The sequence below is a fragment of the Lepisosteus platostomus genome, chromosome 7 (assembly GCF_059453375.1).
Source record: "Lepisosteus platostomus isolate fLepPlt1 chromosome 7, fLepPlt1.hap1, whole genome shotgun sequence".
NCBI lineage: Eukaryota > Metazoa > Chordata > Actinopteri > Semionotiformes > Lepisosteidae > Lepisosteus > Lepisosteus platostomus.
In genome coordinates this window covers 4,462,709-4,482,065 of record NC_142617.1, presented here as the reverse complement: position 1 = coordinate 4,482,065, position 19,357 = coordinate 4,462,709, and the positions used below count along the sequence as shown (strand labels likewise).

The window sequence follows — 19,357 nt, the reverse complement described above, 5'->3', positions numbered from 1 at the left end:
ACATAGACCGCAGGGTGAGCGCCCCCCGCTGGCCCCACTAACACCTCTTCCAGCAGCAACCTTAGTTTTCCCAGGAGGTCTCCCTCACACCTGCTAAGCTACAGTGGGCTGCCAGTTGTGAGTTGCAGGGTGACATGGTTGCTGGGTTGATCTCTGGTAGCACCCAGGTCTGTGATTGCCCAGGGCAAAAAAACATGCATGGTGTGGCCGGAACTGACAACCTGCTCGACCTGGTCCTTACCTGCTCCCTCAGGCATGCTGCAGCACTTCCTGTGTTGTTGCCTGCGTTGCACTGTATTGTTTATCTGAAATGTTGCTCTGTTAATGACGAGGTGATTGGCTGTTGTTCTTACTGAATGTTCCCTTCTGTAAGGGCTGGCTGTTTAGTGAGGCTGTGCCTTTCTCTAGCTTGCGGCTCTTTCATTTTGTCCTCCATCACTTGTGGCATTAACCCTTGGGGGCTGTACTGAGACCACTAGCGAGCCGGGCTGGTTGCTGGGTGTTTTATAAATAACATTACCGCTCGGCTCTTCTGTTGGAGGAAGAGGCAGCAAGCTGCTCGTTGTGCTAGAAAGAAACTACATACAAGGGAAGATGCAGTGCAGGGGACTCTGTAGGTAGGAAACTACAAATTCAGACAACTGCAGAAGCAAATCAATCAGGATGCAATTTACATGCCAATAGTCAGTAGACATAGCAGCCTGCAGCGCTGATGTTAAGTGCAGCAGGAGTCAATGTAGTGTCCCTGGAGCATTTACCTACCCAAGCTCTTCAGTAACCTCCTGGTTCCTTCTGTAATTGGTTTGCTAAACAGATTGTAGATTCCTGACCCTTTCCATTAATTTGTTTTCCATGTATAATAAATGTGCGAGGCGGGAGGCAGGCTGTACGTGTGCTCTTTTCTGCAGTGAACAGCTCACCAGTCTTTCTGCTCCCACAGCTGATCTGTGCTAATGTCCCCCATGAGTACATGCACTTTCTCGGGACAGCCCTGAGTTTCCTGTGACTTGTTTCTTGAAACCACTCTTTGTGATGATTGAGAACTTACCTGCCTGCGATGCTTGAATCACTAACCTGCTGATAGTTTTACCTCCTCTGGTGCTCCCCTTGTCCCTGGGCCTTGTTGCAGACTGGCTCTTACACCGGGGATGGAACTGCTGGTTGCAAGGCCTTTATACACAGATACTGCCTTACAGTACATAACTGTGATATAGACGCGGTTTTCTCAGGCTACTTCAGTCAGGTCCAGGGTCCTTAATCTGAAGAACCCACAGCTTGTAAAATATGAAGTGGCTCAGTGGCTTCATTTCCATTCCTGTGTTACTCTGAGAGGCCGGGTTCTGCAGCACAGCTCTAGGTGTCGGGAACAGGGGGTCAGCTCTCCCGTTACTATCGGAAACGAAAGGCGAGGCATGTGTGAACAACTGCAGTTTACTGACACACTAACGCCCCCCCCCCCTGTTTAACTGCCTGTTTGCTGAGGACTGTGCCGCGGTGTTGATCATGTCGTTGTGCCAATTCCCAGACAAAAAGCCTGAAGTTAAAAAGGTACCCCCGGATCGGCCCGAGTCCCTCCCGCACAGAGGAGAGGAGAAAGGTACGGCGCTGTCTTTGTCTCTCTGGGAAGGTTGTGTGACACACCCCCATCGCCACTCTGAGCACTGTGTCACTGTGGCCGGGAGGCAGCACACCCATGCGCCAATGTCCCTCATTCTGTCTGTCTTCCATAGCTCATGAGATGTCACGTAAGAAGTGCAGTTGTGTAGCATCCCTTCGCCCTGAAGTGAATTCCATTTTTCCCCCCCGATGTCTGGGTCTTTCGCGCGAGTGCTCCTTGTACCAGATCTACATGTAGAATATTTTCCCAAAGAGCTGCTAAGAGCCCGGTGTAACCATCTGTGACACCCACGGCGCAGGGGTCTGCATCCCTGTGCTGGAGGTTTAATAGGGAAATACACATGGTCAGAGAGTGCTGGTGAGAATCCACCAGTCCAGGCTCGCTCCAGGACCAGGGCTGCAGTGCTCCGCGCGGCGCGGCGTTCTCTGACTGGCGAGCTCTGTGTGGCGTGGCGTGGCGTGCTCTGTGCGGAGTGGCGCGGCGTGCTCCGAGTGGCGTGCTCTGTGCAGAGTGGCGAGCTCTGAGTGGCGTTCTCTGTGCGGCATGGCTCTGTGCAGAGTGGCGTGGCGTGCTCTGTGTGGCGTGCTCTGTGAGGAGTGGCGCGTCGTGCTCTGTGCAAAGTGGCGTGGCGTGCTCTGTGCAGAGTGGTGTGGCGTGCTCTGAGTGGCGTGCTCTGTGCGGAGTGGCGCGGCGTGCTCTGAGTGGCGTGCTCTGTGCAGAGTGGCGCGGCGTGCTCTGTGTGGCGTGACGAGCTCTGAGTGGCGTGCTCTGTGTGGCGTGGTGAGCTGAGTGGCGAGCTCTGTGCGGCGTGCTCTGCTCTGTGCAGACTGGCGTGGCGTGCTCTGAGTGGCGCGCTCTGCGTGGCGTGGCGTGCTCTGTGCTGCTCGTGCCGGCCTGACGCTGCTGTTGATCCCCCTCCGGACAGCCGCCGAGGAGAAGCCGGAGAAGGAGCCGAAGACGCCCGACGCTCCCAGGCCCGCTGTGCCCGCCGTTCCTCCAAAGAAACCTCTCCCTCCCAAAACAAACTCCCTCGGTCGGCCCAACTCCTTCCCCCCGAAGCGCCCGGAGCGCCCGGCCGTGCCCAACATCAGGTGAGTGCCGCCCCTCTCCCCGTGCCCCGTCGCGAGAGCCTTCCTCCACAGTGCCAGCATTCCACTGTCTTTGCTGGTGTGAACGTGGTGAGCTCGCTGCCCGCCTTCCCTCAGAGCTGTCTCTTGAATCGGCTGTGATCGAGGAGGTGCCGGAGGAGTGAGAGGAGTCCAGGCTGCCCAGGCATGTGGTCGAAGCTGATTCCCTGATTTCTTGCGAGAAATGGCTGGCTAGGATCCTTGTATCAATTAACTAACGACCATCAAATGCTCTCGAGGGGCCTTGTCTCGTTTAGAATCGCTCGTGGTCTAAATGCCTGGATCACGCTTTCCCAGTTGAAACGGGCGGCAGGCAGGTTTTGCGCCGTTGGTCCTGCGCAGACCTCGTGCTCAGCCATGTGCTCTGCTGCCTGTGTGCGGAGTGAAGAGGTCAGCTGGTCAGCTGGGGGGCAGCGTGGCCCTGCAGGAATGGCCCCCAGTGGAATGTGTGTGTGTGTGTGAGACCCAAGAGCAGCTCCAGCCAGTGGCTTCTTGGTTTTGTCTCCTCCCTAGGTTTTGGGCCAGCCCTTGCGCTGCCCGGTTCTAACCTGCTGCTCTGTTGTGTGTCCCAGGTCCGAGAGTCCGAAGTCCGACAGCGTGGCGGGAGCAGTGCAGGAGCGCGGCTCCTCGGACCGGGTCAGCGACATCGGTAAGGGACCGGGAACGTCCTCACCGTGCCCCCTCGTCCTGCGCAGGGGCCTGGCGACGAGCTGCTCGTGCTGCTGCTCGAGAGACCCTCCTGCCATGGAAAGCTCCAACACACGCTTGCCTAGCTGGGCAGGGAATCTGTCGGGATTAGAATGGGTGGTGACGTCACTAGAAAGATAAGACTTTAATTAATCCCAAAGGGAAATTGAGGATAATATTGAGGATAAATAATAAGAGCTTGGGGAGCCTTAAATCTGAGATAAGGCCAGTGTCGTAGGTGAGAAATTCTATTCCGTGACGCAGAAAGCTTGGGCGTGCTGCATGCCGGCTTGTTGAGGGTTGTGTTTTCTTTTAAAGTCGCTGGCAGAGTAGGCAGGCTATTGTCGTAAAGTGCAGAACAGAAAGAGGCGCCGACAGCTGGCCCAGTCACTCTGCCGCCATGCGACCTCAGGGTCTGTGCGTCCACAGCCCCGGCAGCTCAGTCTCAGCCCCAGCTCTGGGAGAGCTGCTCACCTGCCTGTTTCCACGCACACTTCAACAGCCTGCCTGGTAAAATCTGGCATTTCTTTCGCGCTTGTTTGTCCTTTGTGATGTGGAGCATGCTTTTAGCTTGCGTTAGTTCTCGCTGCCTGGTCTGTGAGCTGACGAGAGGGCACAATACAAAACGTGAGGTGTTATGTTTCTGAAGGTTTAAAAAAATGCTGGGTGGGTCGAACAGCGTCAGTAAGCAGTCTGTTCTGAATGGAGGACATATTTGTTTGTCTTTAGGTTTCAAAATGCAGTTCCAGTTAGTTTGGTTTGCTTTCTTTGGTTTGGTTTGCCCCTGGGTCAGCCTCCAATTGCACTTGTTGTTTCATCAGTGTCTTTATTTCTCTTTCGTGTAAATTACTTAGGAGAGTTTTCTTTCCTGCTGTTCCGCTGTTTTTAAAATCCAGCGGCTAATTTTACCATCATAGTCTGCAGACACGTCCTGCTAGTTTGCATATAAAATCTGATGCGGAAAAATACACTTTTGTTCACTTTTGCATTATTACTATACTGCAATATTACTATACATTGTACTTCACTTAAACCTAAGGAAGGGTTTTTCCTAAACAGTGTTCTAGGACAAAGCACACAGGTTTTTCCATGTGTGTATCCAACCTTCAACCCATTTTCCAGAGTTGTCAATGCTTTTGTCATTTGTTCACCATAACACATGTTCATAACAGTGTGTGTATTTATTTATTGTTCGGTGTCATGCAGCGTCCAGGAGATTGTAACTGTGTTCTTTTGTCATTGCTTCCAGACTTTTCTTTCTTCTTGTGCTGGCTTTCTTTTTCTTTCAATTCATCTCTCATCCAGCTCCTAATGCTCTCTGCCCTTTACTATGGGTAACTACAGCTCAGCCTTCACTGCTGGTAAGGTCATCTCCTCCTCTCGCCTTCCCACCCCCTGCCTCTCCCCCCTCGCTCTCACTCTGGAACTCTCCAGCCCCTCTTGGTCTCTCTGTCCTGTGCATGACATGTTTCATTCACTCCCACGCTGTGAGACCCCCTCTGCCTGCAGTGTCAAGCTGAGAATGGAGACGCTGTTTAACAATAACTGGACTCTTTGCTGTTGCAGCAGTTAAAATGGTCTTTGGATGAACTTGCAAAATCGAGACACTTCATGCTGAGGGTGTGGTTATGGCTGCTGTCTTTTTCATTTCTAATAAACTTTTAGTTTTAACTATTCTTCTAGACAGACTGTATTAAAACACTGTGCCTAATTTTAAAATGTCAGGCAAGGGAAGGAAGAGAGAAACCGCAATCTTTATCCCCACAACACTAGCATTGTCAGTCGCCGGTGGTGATGAAATAGCTTGTGCCTTAATATTAGATGTTCTGTTACTGTGCTGCATTGCTGCAATACGTGAAGCAGTCTAGCTAGTTTTCTGCTTCAGCCTGCCCAGAGAGATTGTATTTTTTCATAACATTTCATGCATTGTCTTGCATTTGAGTTCAGTAATATTTACCACAGTCCTCCTACTTTTCTGGACTGTGTTTTGTTGCCCGAGCCTACGTATGCAGGAAGCAGACCGTGCCTGTTTTTTTTTTTGTGATACTTTCATTGTCGTGGACCTGAATGCGTCCGTCTCCTGGGCCTCACTGTAGCTTCCTTTTTAAGCTATTGCAAAGCCGGGAGAGTTTCACACGAGACGGTCTCTCACCTGGAGTAAAATAGCATATGTTGATTTTCTCCCTTTTTTAAAGCACCTGTGAAAAGCTTGTTCCAGGTATCCTTGATGTCCCCTGGCTTCTCTGCAGCTTTTCTTTTATCGATGCAGAATAAAAAGAGCAGGTGGACCGAGTTTTACGTGTTCTCTAACATCCGGGGTTCTGGAGCACAGCAATCCCAGAATGTGCTCCAAGCTATTTGATATTTTAGTCCTTGTCGTTTAGTTCTAACGGATTTTGACTGTGTTTAATGATCTCAGCCGTCCAATGAATGTTTTGGTGTTTTTAAGATATTGAGGACTTTGACTCCATAGTGTCGACTGCTGAGAAGCTCAACCACCCCACGGCGTCCAGGCCCCGCGTGACCGACCGAAGGCCCCGATCTCAGATCTTCACCTCTGTGAGTGTGTGTCTGCGCGCGCCGACTCGGCAGGGCGGGGTCACAGTCCGAGCGGCGACCCCGCAAGGGGACGCGCAGCTCCTCGATGAGGTGAAAGACCCGGCTCGGGTATCCCACTGGGTCCCGGCGGTTCAGTGAAGCTGATCCAGCACCGGGAAATACCCCCCTGACTGCAGCCCTCCAACAGCAGGTGCATTGCCGGGTGGCGGAAAAGCTCAAAGTTGAAACAGTCGGCACAGGGCGGCGTGTGAAACCCCGCACGGGCCAGAGCCAACCGCACACAGAACCGCAGCCCGGGCCCCAGCTGGCTCGGCGGCTCATCGGACACTCGCGCCTGCAGATGTAGGTGTCGGTGACCTGCGTCTTAAATTAGAAGACCCGCTGTGACTGACCTCTGAGCTGCCGTGGCCCGGCATGGGCACGAGTTGTTGTTGTTCCCGAATTTTTAGGAGAGGCATCATGGGGCGTTGGGTCTGGCGAACCCGTGTTTGTGAGATTGAATTAACGGGGCGGGGTGTTGGTGAAGGCTGGTGCCACTAGGAAGCCGGTGTGAGACTGAGCGTCGCGGAGGAGGGGAGGGGAGGGGAGCGGAGGGCAGCTGATGCTCTTTATTCTGCGTGCGCAAGGATCTGGGAGGGCTGTCCCATCTCTGTCTGTCGGCACCAGTGATGGCTGATCCTTGCCCCTGCGTGCCCGCAGTTAGCAGCCCCCCCCCCCCGAGTGCGGCGTGATCGGGGGGAGTGTTCGAAGTTAATTTTATTAGGGGCTTTTCACTTTGATGTTTCCCTGGGAATGCATAGCGCAGCTCGGGGGCCGTGCGTGCTGGGAGGGCAGGGACAGATTCCTGGCATTCCGCTCCGTTTCCACAGACTCCCCCGCTGCAGCCGGGTCCCGGCGGACTGGGCTGTCCGCTCGGAGGGCTCGGGGAACGACGAGCGCCTGCTGACGGGGGCTGCGGCCTCCGTTCACGTTCGAGGGGCGATTTCCTTCCTTTTTTTAAAAGTTGTTCCAACTCTCGTTTCCGGTGAACCACAGGAGTCCTACTGGAACCGGCACTGATTGAGAGGCAAAACACATGGCTTTTCAGAGAAAAGGAATTGGAATTGAAAACCGGTCCTAGGTCAGCTAAGCCACAGGCTCATCGTGCAAAGAGCATCTTGCAGTGGGAGGCTGCAGGACGCAATGTGGCTTTAACAAGCCCAAAAAAACTTTCATTTAAAAAGGGACCAAACTGGAACCAAGGGACTTCTCCCACTCTGCCTTCACTCCGCCTCTTCTGATAATTGAAGCAGTGCACTTCCATAGACCTGTACTCTGTATTACACATCAGTTTCCATTTTGGGGGGGGGGACTGGATCATTTTTCCTTTTTTGTGATATGCCTCGTTGCCCCCAGATTTGAAACAGATTGACATTCCCGTCGTCCGACTCCTCTTTGCCCAGCCCATGACGTGATCACTTCACTATTGCATGTGTGACACAGAGCCGGCAGCACAGTCCTCTGTGTGTGTGTGTGTGTGTGTGTGTGTGTGTGTGTGTGTGTGTGTGTGTGTGTGTGTGTGTGTGGTGGAGGGGGGTTATTCTGACATGCTGCATGGAGGCCAGTGCAGGTCTGCATAGTCTCGATTCCCGACAGGTTTCGGGAACAAGCATGAGACAAGCCTGACCTACCCGCTTGATAGGTTTACAGCGCCCCTCACCTGTTCTCTGGACGTGACGACTGCAGAGGACTCAGTTAAGCCCGGCTGTGCATGGCGCGCCGTGCCAGTTAAAGGAGAAGCCATTAAAAGGCACATTCGAGGTTTAAAGGAGACCTGTAGAGCTAATCTGGGATTTAATGGCTCACTAACTCGCTGATCTGCTTGCGCAGTGGAGTGAACGAAGGCTGTTTAGGTTCATGAGTGAATGATACTCAGGATCTCCTGGAAAAGTCTGAAAATAGGGGCACTGGATCCTGACCACTCCACCACAGGTTCTTAAACCCAATTGGAAGAATTCCAGTCTATCCTGAAAGTACTGTCATCGATAAACAGCTGGTGAATTTGCCTTGCAAAATTTCCCTTGTGTTGCAGTCCTGTGTAATAATGCAGCTTTTCTCTGCACAGTCCTCTCTCTCCAGCCCTGACCTCCTGGACTCCCCCAGCCCCGAGGAAGACAGGAAGGAGAAGGAGGAGCAGGACTCGCCCTCTCCGAAAGCACTGGACACGGGCAGGAAGGCTCCCAAGCCAGTCCCTGTTTTACCAGTAAGCCCGGCTCTGGTTTGCACACCGCTCCCAGTGTCTGTGCTCTCGGGGCAACTGACGCAAGGGCAGGAGACTGAAGCCGGGGCAGCAGGTGTGGGAAAGGTGTGCCAGCAGGCAGAACTGAAATTCCCCTCCCTGGCGGCCGGAGGTGCTTCAGAGCTTCCCGGCCGTGTTGAAGAGTCTAGGGAGGGTGATGTCATTCAGCTCTGAACAGCTGCTCTCCCTCACCCAGCGCACCCTGATGAGTACAGGCTGCATCGGTACTGGAGGGGCTCGCTGGGAGGGCCGCAGGCCAAAAGATTGGTCTGAGCCGAGAGCGCGCTTGGCTGTGTGGGGGGTTTGCTGGGGACGGGCAAGTTGGCTGCACTGTCCGCCGCTCTGCCGAAGCCGGGGAGGGGGGGCGAGAGTCCAGCTACCCCAGTGTCGCCTTCCTGTTTGCCATTGCAGGTCCCCGAAAGCAAAACCCCTTTGCCCCCCAAACCAGGAGCGCCCCCTTCGTCTTCCGGCGCCGGCAACGCGGCCTCCTCCCTGCACCCGGGGGGCCCCGCCGTGGCCCCGCGGCCCCCCTCCCCCTTGCCCTTCGGCGCCGATGCCAAGCCAAAGAACGACCACGCCTCCCCAGGGGCCCCTCCCACCATGGAGGAGCTGCGCTCCCAGCTGCGGGACCTGCGGGGCGTCATCGAGCTCATGAAGACCCAGCACAAGTACGGGCAGCCGGCCTGCGGCGGGGGGAGGGGGGGGGCGGGATCGGGCTCCGTTCCGTCAGATCCGTTTCGGGGTTTGCGAGCTGCGGGGTCTGTCAGAACCAGTGGCCCCTTCACTCGGCTCAGGTCCGTGTTTGTGCAGCGGCAGAGCCTAGAGAATCGGCTCTTGATTGTAAGTGTATTATTAATGAGGTTGATCTGACTCCAGACCTCGGGGGGCCACTGCAGACTCTTCTGAGTTTGGCCCGGCTGAAGCACTTTCACGCCCAGTTGATTTATTTGCTCGGTGAGACACCTTTACCTGCAGGGTGTTAAAATTCTCAGAATGAAGAAATTGGAGGAGACTGGGCAGCAACTGAGCTAGGTATATTTTTTTATAATCCTCTATTGAACCAGGTAATTGACTGGAGAATAAGTTCTCTTCACGGGGATGACCTGCAGACTCATTTATACTGCAGGACATGTACTGGCGCTACATGGCAAATTTGTATGCAAGAGCACTGCCCCACCCAGAACCTCTCCCCGCGACTCCACACCTCTGCCCTGAAGGACACTAGAGTATTGCAGTGGCAGCTCAGGACAGAAAGAGAACTTCCACTTCTGCCCTGCAGAAGCTCCGTTCGACAAGAGCTAATGCATGACATTCACACTGCACGTTCTTCCCTGCAGCTCGGGCAGAAAAGGTGGTGGATGTTTGTTCACACTCTTAGCAGCTGCTAGTGAATCTGCACTAATCCCTTAATCAAGGCTGGCCTTTCCTTTATGAATAGTTTGTACATCCTGAATGATTTAAACAAGTCCTTAAAGGAACCTCTTTGCAATGAAAGGGTTTGTATGATCCTACTTAATGGTAATTAAGTGGTGTATGCCTTTTCATAACCAGATGCCTTCCAGATGTTTTATTTAATTGCGTGCAATAGGAAATTTAGATTAATTAACCCCAGACCTCATCGATATTGTACACCACAGAAAGTCTGCAAAGTAGATTTTAAAAAGTGAGGACTGTTATTCTGTGAACTCAGTCCTCTGCTGTTGTGTGCAGGGCGATGATGAGAATTTTTAATTGTTCTCCCTGTTTTCCAGAAAAGAGATTAAGCAGCTGATGAATGAACTGGATGAGGAGAAGAAAATTCGCTTATCATTACAGGTACAGTGCTGCACACAGAAAGACCTATGATGTTTAAAGTTTGATGAAAGCTAATATTGAATAACTTTGAGAAACTGGATACAATTTGACCTAGTAAGTATTGCGGGAGTTTCTGAACAGAAAATAACTTTTATAACCCTTTATAACGTATGCTTGAGTTTGTCAAATCAGTTGTATCATTGTACTTATTTACGTTGTTGTTATTCCTGAAAAACCACCAAAGCAGCATCCTTGTCTGTTTGTTTTCCTGTAGATGGAGGTAGAGCACATAAAGAAAGTACTTCACTCGAAGTGAGCACAGCAGCGATGGACGCGTTGCATCACAGTACAAGCCTGAGACTCGTGCTTATGCCACAGCCAAATTAGTTTCGTGCCAAAAAAGAGAGCGAACTTTTTCTCAAGTGTTCCTGTCTTCCCCTCTGTTCCGATCTGATTAAGACCCGTGTTAGTGTAATGCATGAGCACACGGAGGTGAGTTACAGAGTGGCAGCAGCAGGGGGGGGCAGGGTCCCCCGTCCCTATGGAACTGTGCTGCAGCGGATGCGGTTGCCATGGTGATTGTATCCATCTGGAGATCAATGACAGAGGGCGGACACGGCCCACAATGCCCTTCTGGTACTATTTTGACACTTTTTTTTTTGCATTAATAAAAAGATAAACTAGATGCATTTCTCGGTTTACGTTGACATGTCACGTACTTTCCTCCTCCACCTCCCAAGTGGAGGTGTTTAGAGCTTCGTGTGGGTTGCAGAGTACATGTTGCAGAGTAATGCCCTGTGCGAGTGGGTTTGCCGATCGAGGTAAGCGGACAGGAAACAGGGGGACTCCTGAACAGCCCAGCAGAATCCCCAGACATGCTTCCCAGGCTGCTGGCACTGCACGGATGGATCACTGATGCCTTTTTTATTCATTTGGAGTACTCAAATTGTTTTTTTAATCAGTAATAAGGAATCCCATGTTTTCTAAGTCGGTTCTTTCTTTTACAAAATCTTCTATATATACTTTTATATTTTAATGTACTAAATACCATTATGTGTGGAAAAAAAATTTATTAAAAAAAAGCACAATGGATCCTCTTCCCCCAAGTGTGTCGAAGTCCTGTTTCTGCAACATGCCTGTCTTCAGTTCGGGAGCAGTCCGCTGTGTGATGGGGCGGGGTTCTGTCGCAGGACGCCTCAAGGCACCTGCCTGTGGTTGTCTGTTCTGTCCAGGAGGTGTCGCACGGAGAGGAGCCTTCGCGGTATCTGATCTGAGCCAAGCCTCTCTGTGTCCCAGCTCAGATGTCAGGCATTGGGACGTGCAGGAGAGATGTGATCACACACCCTGCTTTTACAGGTCTCCTCCAGCTATATGTTCCTGCATTCCTACCCTGCGCTCAGTCAATGATTTGGATTAGCCTGCAGTGGGCATCGCTTTTTTCCATTTCATTTCGAGATGCGTCATTCAGTCCTGCCACATGAGATGAGCCATTTCTGCTGAAATCTTAATGGCAATGAAGCTCGGATCTATGCCCGGGTTCACACAGAGCAAACTGTACAGAGTGGTTTGTTTAGCTTGCAGATTATGGTCTATTTTCTTCATTATCTTTATTGGCGATCTCAAGGGCCCAGGAGTACCTTTCAGAGAAGCGCAGATAACTCAGTCTCTACGGTATGATCACAACTTTATGACATCTGAACTGATGCCTGCCTGCACCTAGGCTTTTAGGGTGATCTCCAGAGGAGTTTACAGCTGCTGTAAATCCCACATGTAAAGTCTCTTTGGCTTTTTCTCAGGCTGCTGCATGATGACTGGGCCCTGGCTGGGCTTCCCATGCAGATATGTGGGCTGATATACAGTTTACCTGATGAATTACACCCTGCCTTTGGGACATGGTTTCTCTGTACTGTACATTTCTGTACATCAAAGAATTTGTCTGATTTGTTTTTGTATCTGTTTTGAGCCTTTTGGGGTTTTCTCTAGCTTCAATTGTGTTTGCTAATGCTTCTCTTTTGGTCTGTGCTAACTTGACTAGGTTTCTATTTTGGAATCTAGATCACCGTTAGAAGAGCAGTGGTCCTAATACAGATCCCTGAGGCACCCCACTAACTACACCATGCCAAATTCCGCTTTCACTCTGTTCTGTACCTTGAATGCCAAGTACCTGCGATTTAAGAATCAATCTTATATGAGGGAGGATCTCCAAAACCTTTCAAGTATCTAAATGCGCCACATGCTGTATGGTATATATTCAGTACTGCTGTGGCTTTTTCGGCAAGACCTATCATTTCAAAATCTGTATTTACAATCCCCTAGACTCCCAGCACCAGACAGATGATCACCCAATTCTAGTTATTGTTTCATAATGCACATGATAGAAATGAAACGTAATGTATGGAATTACTTTCTTCTGTTTTGTCATGTTTTATGGAATTGGCGCTATATTGGCATCTTTCCTGTCTATAAGTATGTTTAGAGTGACTGTGGGAACAGTTCTTAACCCTTACTTAGTTCTGCACCCCTTTGGTTCTGAAAATACGTCGTCGCACACCTAATCAAATATCGTTGGGACAGGTCATGTGTTTAAACATAAGCTATATTGTAACTATAGAATGAATGAGATTTTAGTTTCACAGTAAAATTAAGAATACATAAATTACACTTTTCCCCCCCAATTATATATTCCTGGGTTTGATGAAACGTAGCAGTTGTACTTGCGTGCCTGCTCTCAATTTGTGTATTTGATGATTCACCCTTCTAGAAAAAAAACCCTAGTGCGCCTCGCACCCCCAGACAGGGCATCTCGCCGCCCCCCCGAGTGCCCCAGGGTAACAACCCCTGCTCTGCAGAAGCAGCTCTTGTCTGCTCAGGTCCCGTCAGGCCCCGGCGATGTATCCGAAGTGCCGATGTATCCGCGCCTGTCTCGCTCCCGCCTCTTCCCCCACTGACTGACACTTCCGGACGGAGCCTGCTCTTTCGCCCGCCTCTTCCCGAGGTGTGCCAGAGTGCAATCCTCCGACTTCTAACCTCACATTCTCATCTCACCTGCAGGACGAGCCATGTCCTCAAATCGTCTGAGCACGTCCCAGTCATAACCTCAAGGCACTTATCCCCTGCTGGGGCTTTTTTGTTGCTTATGCAATACTGGAAAAAAATGAATAGAACCCGCACTACTGTCTTCTCTCTGTGGTTTTCGGATAACCTTGTTTTCCCGTGCTTTCAATTTATTGCCCTGCGTTTCTTTAACTGCGTCCTGATCTTGATTAATACTCTTCTCAAGTCCTTCCTTTTTTTTGTCAAGCCATGTGGGACAGGAGTCTTTTTACCCTTTGGTTTATTTGCTCCAGCGTCCTGGATTTCTGCCGGGCCGAGGGCCTGACCCCTGGGGCTGTTCCTGGAATGATTCGGGGAGGGAGGGAGGGAGCTGACATTCTGGCAGCGTCGTCACCGAGGGCGTTCCTCCGAAGATATGAATCCGGAGTCAGAGATGCTAGAAATGGAATTGAGTTCTCAGGCCACTCCTCCTCAAATTGACTCCAAACTCTTCTCATTCTGGTCTTCCTTGGAACTTGAAGAGACCAAGCGGGGACATTTTAGCCGGTTCCTTTTGCACTTGTCCGTGAGACTTTCGAGAGAGGCCAGAGGCCTTCGACTTTTGTTGAGCTATGCGGTTTTCTGGCGCTGGAAGCAAATTCCAGTGGCTCACACTAATCTGCTAATGAATTCTCGTTTCTGCACCCTGTTCGTCTGGGGGGCACTAAGTGCCGGGGCAGAATTTCACTCCGGCTCCACTCGGCTTCACTGCTAAGCGAGCAGCAGTCCAGCGGTTGATGAAAGATTCATTTTCAGAAAGGGGAATTTAAATTAACTCGCTGGCATCACGCCTGGCCACTTAATCTGGAAGCAATTAATCAAACCTCCTTGTCCCTTGAAACTGACCTTGCCTTTTGAATGGCCCTGCTGAGCAAGCCCACAAACAGCCAGGCACGTTGCACGTGGTAGTGAAAATGAGGCCCGGTCTTATTACTGGCTGGTTATGGGAAGCCCATCAAGTGGAATGGGGGAATCACAGGATTGAGAAGCCTTTCTCCAATGTCCTCAGTTTCATGTGGTAAACACACAGCTGAGCCCAAGCCCTGCTCACTCGCTATCACTGCCTGCAAGCAGTCTCCCTGCTCCGGCTGGGTGAAGTTCGATCACCCCCTGTGCCCAGGGCGCTGGCTCTTCTTAAATCACCCGGGCGCTCCAGTCCAGCCCGCTAACTGCGTCTCCCTCCACGCGGGGACTCTTACTAGCGAGTTAGCGCAGGTTACGTGCGAACCCTGATGTCTCTTGGGGGCATCAAGAATGCGCACTCGCTCCTGCAGCCGACGTCATGGAAACTCGTCTGCCTGAGTTCCCACCAGCTCCCCCGCGGAGCCGACCGGAGACTCTGGCTGGTCATTTCAGCGGCAGCGCCTCTGCCGGTTAGTTTCGGCTTTGAGTCGTGCCCTGGACAGCGCGCAGGGCGCTTTCCAGCCTGCTCCACCTGCGGAAGGGTGACTAATGACGACGGCGCCGTCCACACCGCACGCCATCCGAGCCAGCGGTGCCGAACCCCGCTTTTATCAGTCCGGGGGTATCAGAAACTCTGTGGCAGGGTGCGAGCAGAGGGGGCAGAATGCCGGAACCCAGCGGGGTAAAACGCTAACACACCAGTTATGTGATACGATGCCGCCACGGAGATGAAAGAAGCGCGTTAATCGTGAAACACCCCTCGACGGTAAAAAGCGCTTGGCGCGAGTAAACCAGGGGAGCCGGTCGCGAGTGACCTTACCTCCGTGACCTGCTTGATTAAACGTTTACTCGGACATGCGCTAGACTTCGCTAGAAACCTAATGATGCTGAAACGCTGCCGCAGTAAAACTGATAGGATGCGCCCAGGAGAATGTTCCGAGCACCAGGCAACACAGGCGGCAAACTAGCACAAAAAGGGCACATGGCAGAGATTGGAAACATTACTCAAAGTATTTAAATAACAGATATGCGAAGAGGGGGGAGGCGGCAGTCCTCCAGTCTGGAGCTGCGGGCGGCGCGCTTCCTCGGCTGAGGGCGGCGGTTCAGCTCGGCGCATCTCTGCGCGGTTTCCCACGAACTCCACCGAACCGAGTGGAGGCGAACCAGGCCGCTTTCTAATTAAAAGCCAACACCCCCACCAAGAATAACCATCAAAATGTGTAATGCCGATTAATTATCACCAAAAACCTCACCAGTAATCGCCCGTCCATCCCGTGACATTAAAAAAAACATATTTTCAGTAACAGGGTTATTTGTAGCTGATTAAAAACACCATTTAGTGTTAAAGAGTGTTTCATTTATCAGGCGGGGTTCGGGTGTTCAGTAGTGTAACACCAGGCTTTGCAGTTATAAAGTTGTTTTATTCCGTAACCAGTAGAGCAATCGCACGTCAAGAACTGGATCCCGGACCGGGAAACGATCTCACTGGCTCACGGGCTGGTTTACCTGGGCACCGCACAGGAGCGTTTAAATATACATATAAATTGGGCTAGCTTGACCCACCCATTGTAGACTTCACACAGCCTGCCGAGACAAACCGGAGGGGGTCAACTCGTGGTACTGCAATGGAATTATACCAGGATTAGGTTTGAAACACAAATTCCTCATCTCTTCGGGAATTACTGCTCTGGCGTCGTCCCGTACCGTGGTGCGAAAGTGCGCCCCAACATTTCCGGGGGGCGGCTCGCCAGCAGCGCAGCAGACACGCGAGCTGGGATCCCGACTTGGGAACGAGGGATGACACCGTCGCTTCCGCGTTTCCCGAGGACGTCACAGCCCGGACCTCACGGAGCTGAAATAAAAGGTTAAGTCGAGTCAACGTTTGCATAACAGACAGCAAAGAAAAAGTTTGTTGCTGTTGTTGTTGTTTTTTAGGAGCAAACTGGAAAAGGTGAGGTTATTAACAGTAACCACTGCTGTGCAAGCCGCGATGAGTCACTTTAGCCCCGAGGAAGAAGTATGACTTAAAAGTAGTGGAGACGTGTTGTTTACACGGGGGAACTATATTTGTGTTGTTGTTTCTGTTCTGCAAACTCTGGACGAAAATGCTGAGACAGAGCAAGAAAGCTCCGGAGCCGTAGCTCGACCCGCGCAGTGGGAAAGGGATATTGGCGACACTTCTTCTGCTGGGGTCTGAGATACACTCTTGGGCAGGCTGCTCTCTCTTTTTTTTGCGTAATTCAAACAGGGCTTTTTTTCCTGTAAAGTGCGGACTAGTTAAAACTGGATTAGACTGATAAAGCGGACCAGCTACCTGATCCGAGCATAATTACGATGCGCCTGCAGTGCCACTGGGTGAACGTGGAAGTCAGGGGAGAAACACAGATGGGCAGCAGCCTCCGGTCATAAACAGAGGGACGCGCATTCCACCCGCGGAAAAACAGGGCAGCGGGGGAAACGAAAGGAGAAAACGAGCACGGAAGAGAAGGCTGTTCGGTTTTCGAGTTCGCGATGGAGGTCACCCCCTCACAGCAGGCTGCCGAGACCGGGGGGGATCACCCGGCCAGCGTCGTGGTGGGCGCGGGCGCCGAAAAAGCGGAGATCACCAGCCCCAGCCCCCCGTCCAAGCAGCGCTCCCTGCGGGCGGTCTACGTGCTCAACGACGGGCTGAAGGCGGTCGCCGCCAACAGCCCGGAGTCGGGGGCGCTCCAGTGCCTTCAGCGCGCCTGTGATGCGGAAAGCGCCGTGCTGACCACAGTGACCTTCGGCAGACTGGACTTCGGGGAGACCAGCGTGTTGGACACGTTCTACGATGCTGGTAAAGTTCACCCTGTAGCCAAACGCACCACCACCACCACCACCACTTCTGCCGCCTAGCAAAAAGAAAAACACAACTCTCACGTAAGCGTTGCATGTCTGTGCGTGTTCCCGAATCGCTGGGAATGGTAGCTGCACATTTTTTTTACCCCTTCTTTGTGGTTTGCCAACACTGTAGGAAGTTAAGAGACTGCCGAGTCAGGAGAGAGCGAATGACTTCGAAACAATAATTCACTTTCCTGTTAGTGCAAATATGGAAGAAACGCACATTATAATTCGACATTAAAAATACCTTGCAGAGCTCTGGTGCTGCAGCAATCCTGCATCGCATTTGCAGAAGGGGAGACACTGGACGTGACTGCCCTTACTGTGCACATTGCATTTAGTTGCATGTATTATATGACATAAGTTTTCTTTTAAGTTGTTTTTGTTTGTTCTGAGAGCCAGGGACCTCTTCATAAAAAGCACAACTCATTTGTAACTGTATAGGAAGCTGACATGCAAGATCTCACATCTGCTGTGACCAAATACTGTAGCTTGTTTACATAACTCCGCTGGACATTTGCCCATGCTGCAGCTTCAGTTTCTACACTTCACACTGGTGGCACAGCACTGGAAGTCAAGGCTCAGGAGCTTGAGGGCGTTACACACTGCAGCAGGTTGTAAGAGTGATCGGCGAAGCTCAGGTGGTAAAGGTTGGGCTATGAATCTGGCCCAGCCACGCAGATTTTCTCCAGACAATCCAAGCTAACAGCACGGCGTGGCTGTGCAGAGTTTTCATCACACCACCATTTCTGCAGAGACAGAGCTGTCTGATCCCAGCCTCTCTGTGGTCCGTGGTGGGACTGAGCTGTGCTGACTGGTTCAGGGAGTGGCGTGGAGACGGGCCAGACTGGCTGGGTATCAGTGTGCCCTCTGCTTTCTCTGCAAAGACCCCTTCGCCAGCATGGCTTGACTCAGCTGGTCCTTTCGTCCTGCAGTGGTGACCGCAGTCTGACCCGTACGCGACAATTTTCTCACGTCCACACCTCTCTGTCCATATCCCTGACCCCCAGAGCAATGTGCTGCCCTGTCCTCTAACCCAGTGGTGAAGTTGTGTCTGCAGACAGGCAGGAGCCTTAGATCGAGGCTGGGGGTGCAGCCTGTTTCTTCTGTAACTCGCTGCTGCAGTTTAATGCACAGAACCCCACTGTATTTACAGAAGAGCAGCTGTGCTGTGCTTTTCATGCAGAATGCACTGCAGGGCCTGACAATCCTCAGTGGCGTGCACCTCTCACAGGTACTGCAAACCTGCTGACAGGTCTGATCAATCCAGTACAGACCTGAAGAGGATAGCCTCTACCGATTCCTATCCTGTTCCTGAGTTTAGTATCATTCCCTGGGTTGAATTTCTAGCTCTAGTTCAGTTGCCTTGCATAGGGGCCTCCCGTAGCCAGATTTTCATCACCGAGAATACTAGGCTTCGGCACTGGGTGAACTACTGTAAGTGTTTCCATTGTTGTTATAAAAGCTTGAATTTTTTTGATCTTGGAGAGCAGGTGCCAGATATAAGCTATTCCAGTCCATTGTTTGATTTTAAACGAATGTATTTAAGGGACCTGCAAACAAAGGTTCTGTGCTGCAGGCGGAGTGATTACAGAAAGTCAACCCCTCTCGCCCATTTCTCTCCTGTTCCTGACCTCCTGCCTTGTTTCCATCTCAGGAAAGTGTTGCCGTGACACTGACGTCATGTGTGGGGGCTCACTGTCCATTTCCCAGAGCTCTGTATTGGCAGAGCTCGTTCTCCTCATGGGGTGTAGGGTGGGAGGGCCTCCCTTCTTCTTCAAACAGCTCAGTCCCAGTCCTAGAGTCCAGTGAAGGCACTGGGACGCAGCCTGTTTCTTGTAGGCCATTACACAACAGGGTATTCTTGAACAGCAAGCACTTGAATATGCCGGCTTCATGTGTCGAAGCATTGTAACAGTGTCAAGATGCTAACCTCCTCACTTTGGGATACAACTGACAACATGTGCCTTTCTAAATGTGAAGGCAGTCCAGTCTTTTTATAGCCTGTTCACATAGCTCTGAAAACTGAGCTGTGTTGATTAATTCATTTCTATTTATGCGTGCTGCATGCTTGATTTATTTATCATCACTTCACAGTGCTGTGTCCGGCTGTAACCCACACCTTCTCCAGAGCCATGGAAGTCATTTTCCTTTTCATATTGTGAAGTTGGGATTTTCACCTCTAGCTTGAACTTGCCCGTCAATAGCGACACCTTGGATTTCTGGGATAGTTTATATGACAGTTAATACAGAGGTTCTGGTGGATTGGAAGACCATGTGACAGCACAAGAATAATAGGTTAATGTCCAAAGAGCCAAAACTCTACAGTCAGTCCTGCTCCAGAAATTCCAATATAGCCCAGGAACCATGGTCTGCTCTTTTCATGGAAGGTAACACGAAGACAAGTTCTTGCATTGTTTGCTGGACACCTGAGAC

At 51.4% G+C, this 19,357-nt stretch overlaps 2 protein-coding genes and 1 long non-coding RNA gene across 9 annotated transcripts in view; all 3 read left to right on the top strand.

Annotated features, from left to right (window-relative positions):
* Positions 1 to 11,155, top strand: part of sh3kbp1 (SH3-domain kinase binding protein 1) — a 71,950-nt gene extending 60,795 nt beyond the window's left edge. For 4 of the 6 annotated variants that reach the window (XM_088638660.1, XM_088638656.1, XM_088638655.1 and 1 more), the window contains 8 exons: positions 1,526 to 1,597; positions 2,544 to 2,709; positions 3,318 to 3,394; positions 5,882 to 5,991; positions 8,096 to 8,233; positions 8,681 to 8,937; positions 10,021 to 10,084; positions 10,338 to 11,155. In XM_088638660.1, the coding sequence (XP_088494786.1) occupies positions 1,526 to 1,597; positions 2,544 to 2,709; positions 3,318 to 3,394; positions 5,882 to 5,991; positions 8,096 to 8,233; positions 8,681 to 8,937; positions 10,021 to 10,084; positions 10,338 to 10,379 (926 nt within the window). In that variant the 3' untranslated portion in view covers positions 10,380 to 11,155. The remainder of the gene's footprint in view (positions 1 to 1,525; positions 1,598 to 2,543; positions 2,710 to 3,317; positions 3,395 to 5,881; positions 5,992 to 8,095; positions 8,234 to 8,680; positions 8,938 to 10,020; positions 10,085 to 10,337) is intronic. The other 2 variants (XM_088638657.1, XM_088638658.1) reach the window with 2 other exon arrangements.
* LOC148657945 (uncharacterized) lies at positions 5,998 to 7,617 on the top strand. Its single transcript, XR_015940000.1, has 2 exons — positions 5,998 to 7,513; positions 7,563 to 7,617. It is a non-coding gene; the product is annotated as an uncharacterized LOC148657945 (long non-coding RNA).
* A 4,744-nt stretch (positions 11,156 to 15,899) lies between the features above and the next one.
* The window catches only part of map3k15 (mitogen-activated protein kinase kinase kinase 15), a 34,232-nt gene continuing 30,774 nt past the window's right edge, over positions 15,900 to 19,357 (top strand). Inside the window, exon 1 of one of the 2 annotated variants that reach the window (XM_088638653.1) lies at positions 15,900 to 16,877. In XM_088638653.1, coding sequence (XP_088494779.1) covers positions 16,571 to 16,877 — 307 coding nt within the window. In that variant the 5' untranslated portion in view covers positions 15,900 to 16,570. The remainder of the gene's footprint in view (positions 16,878 to 19,357) is intronic. The other variant, XM_088638654.1, reaches the window with a different exon arrangement.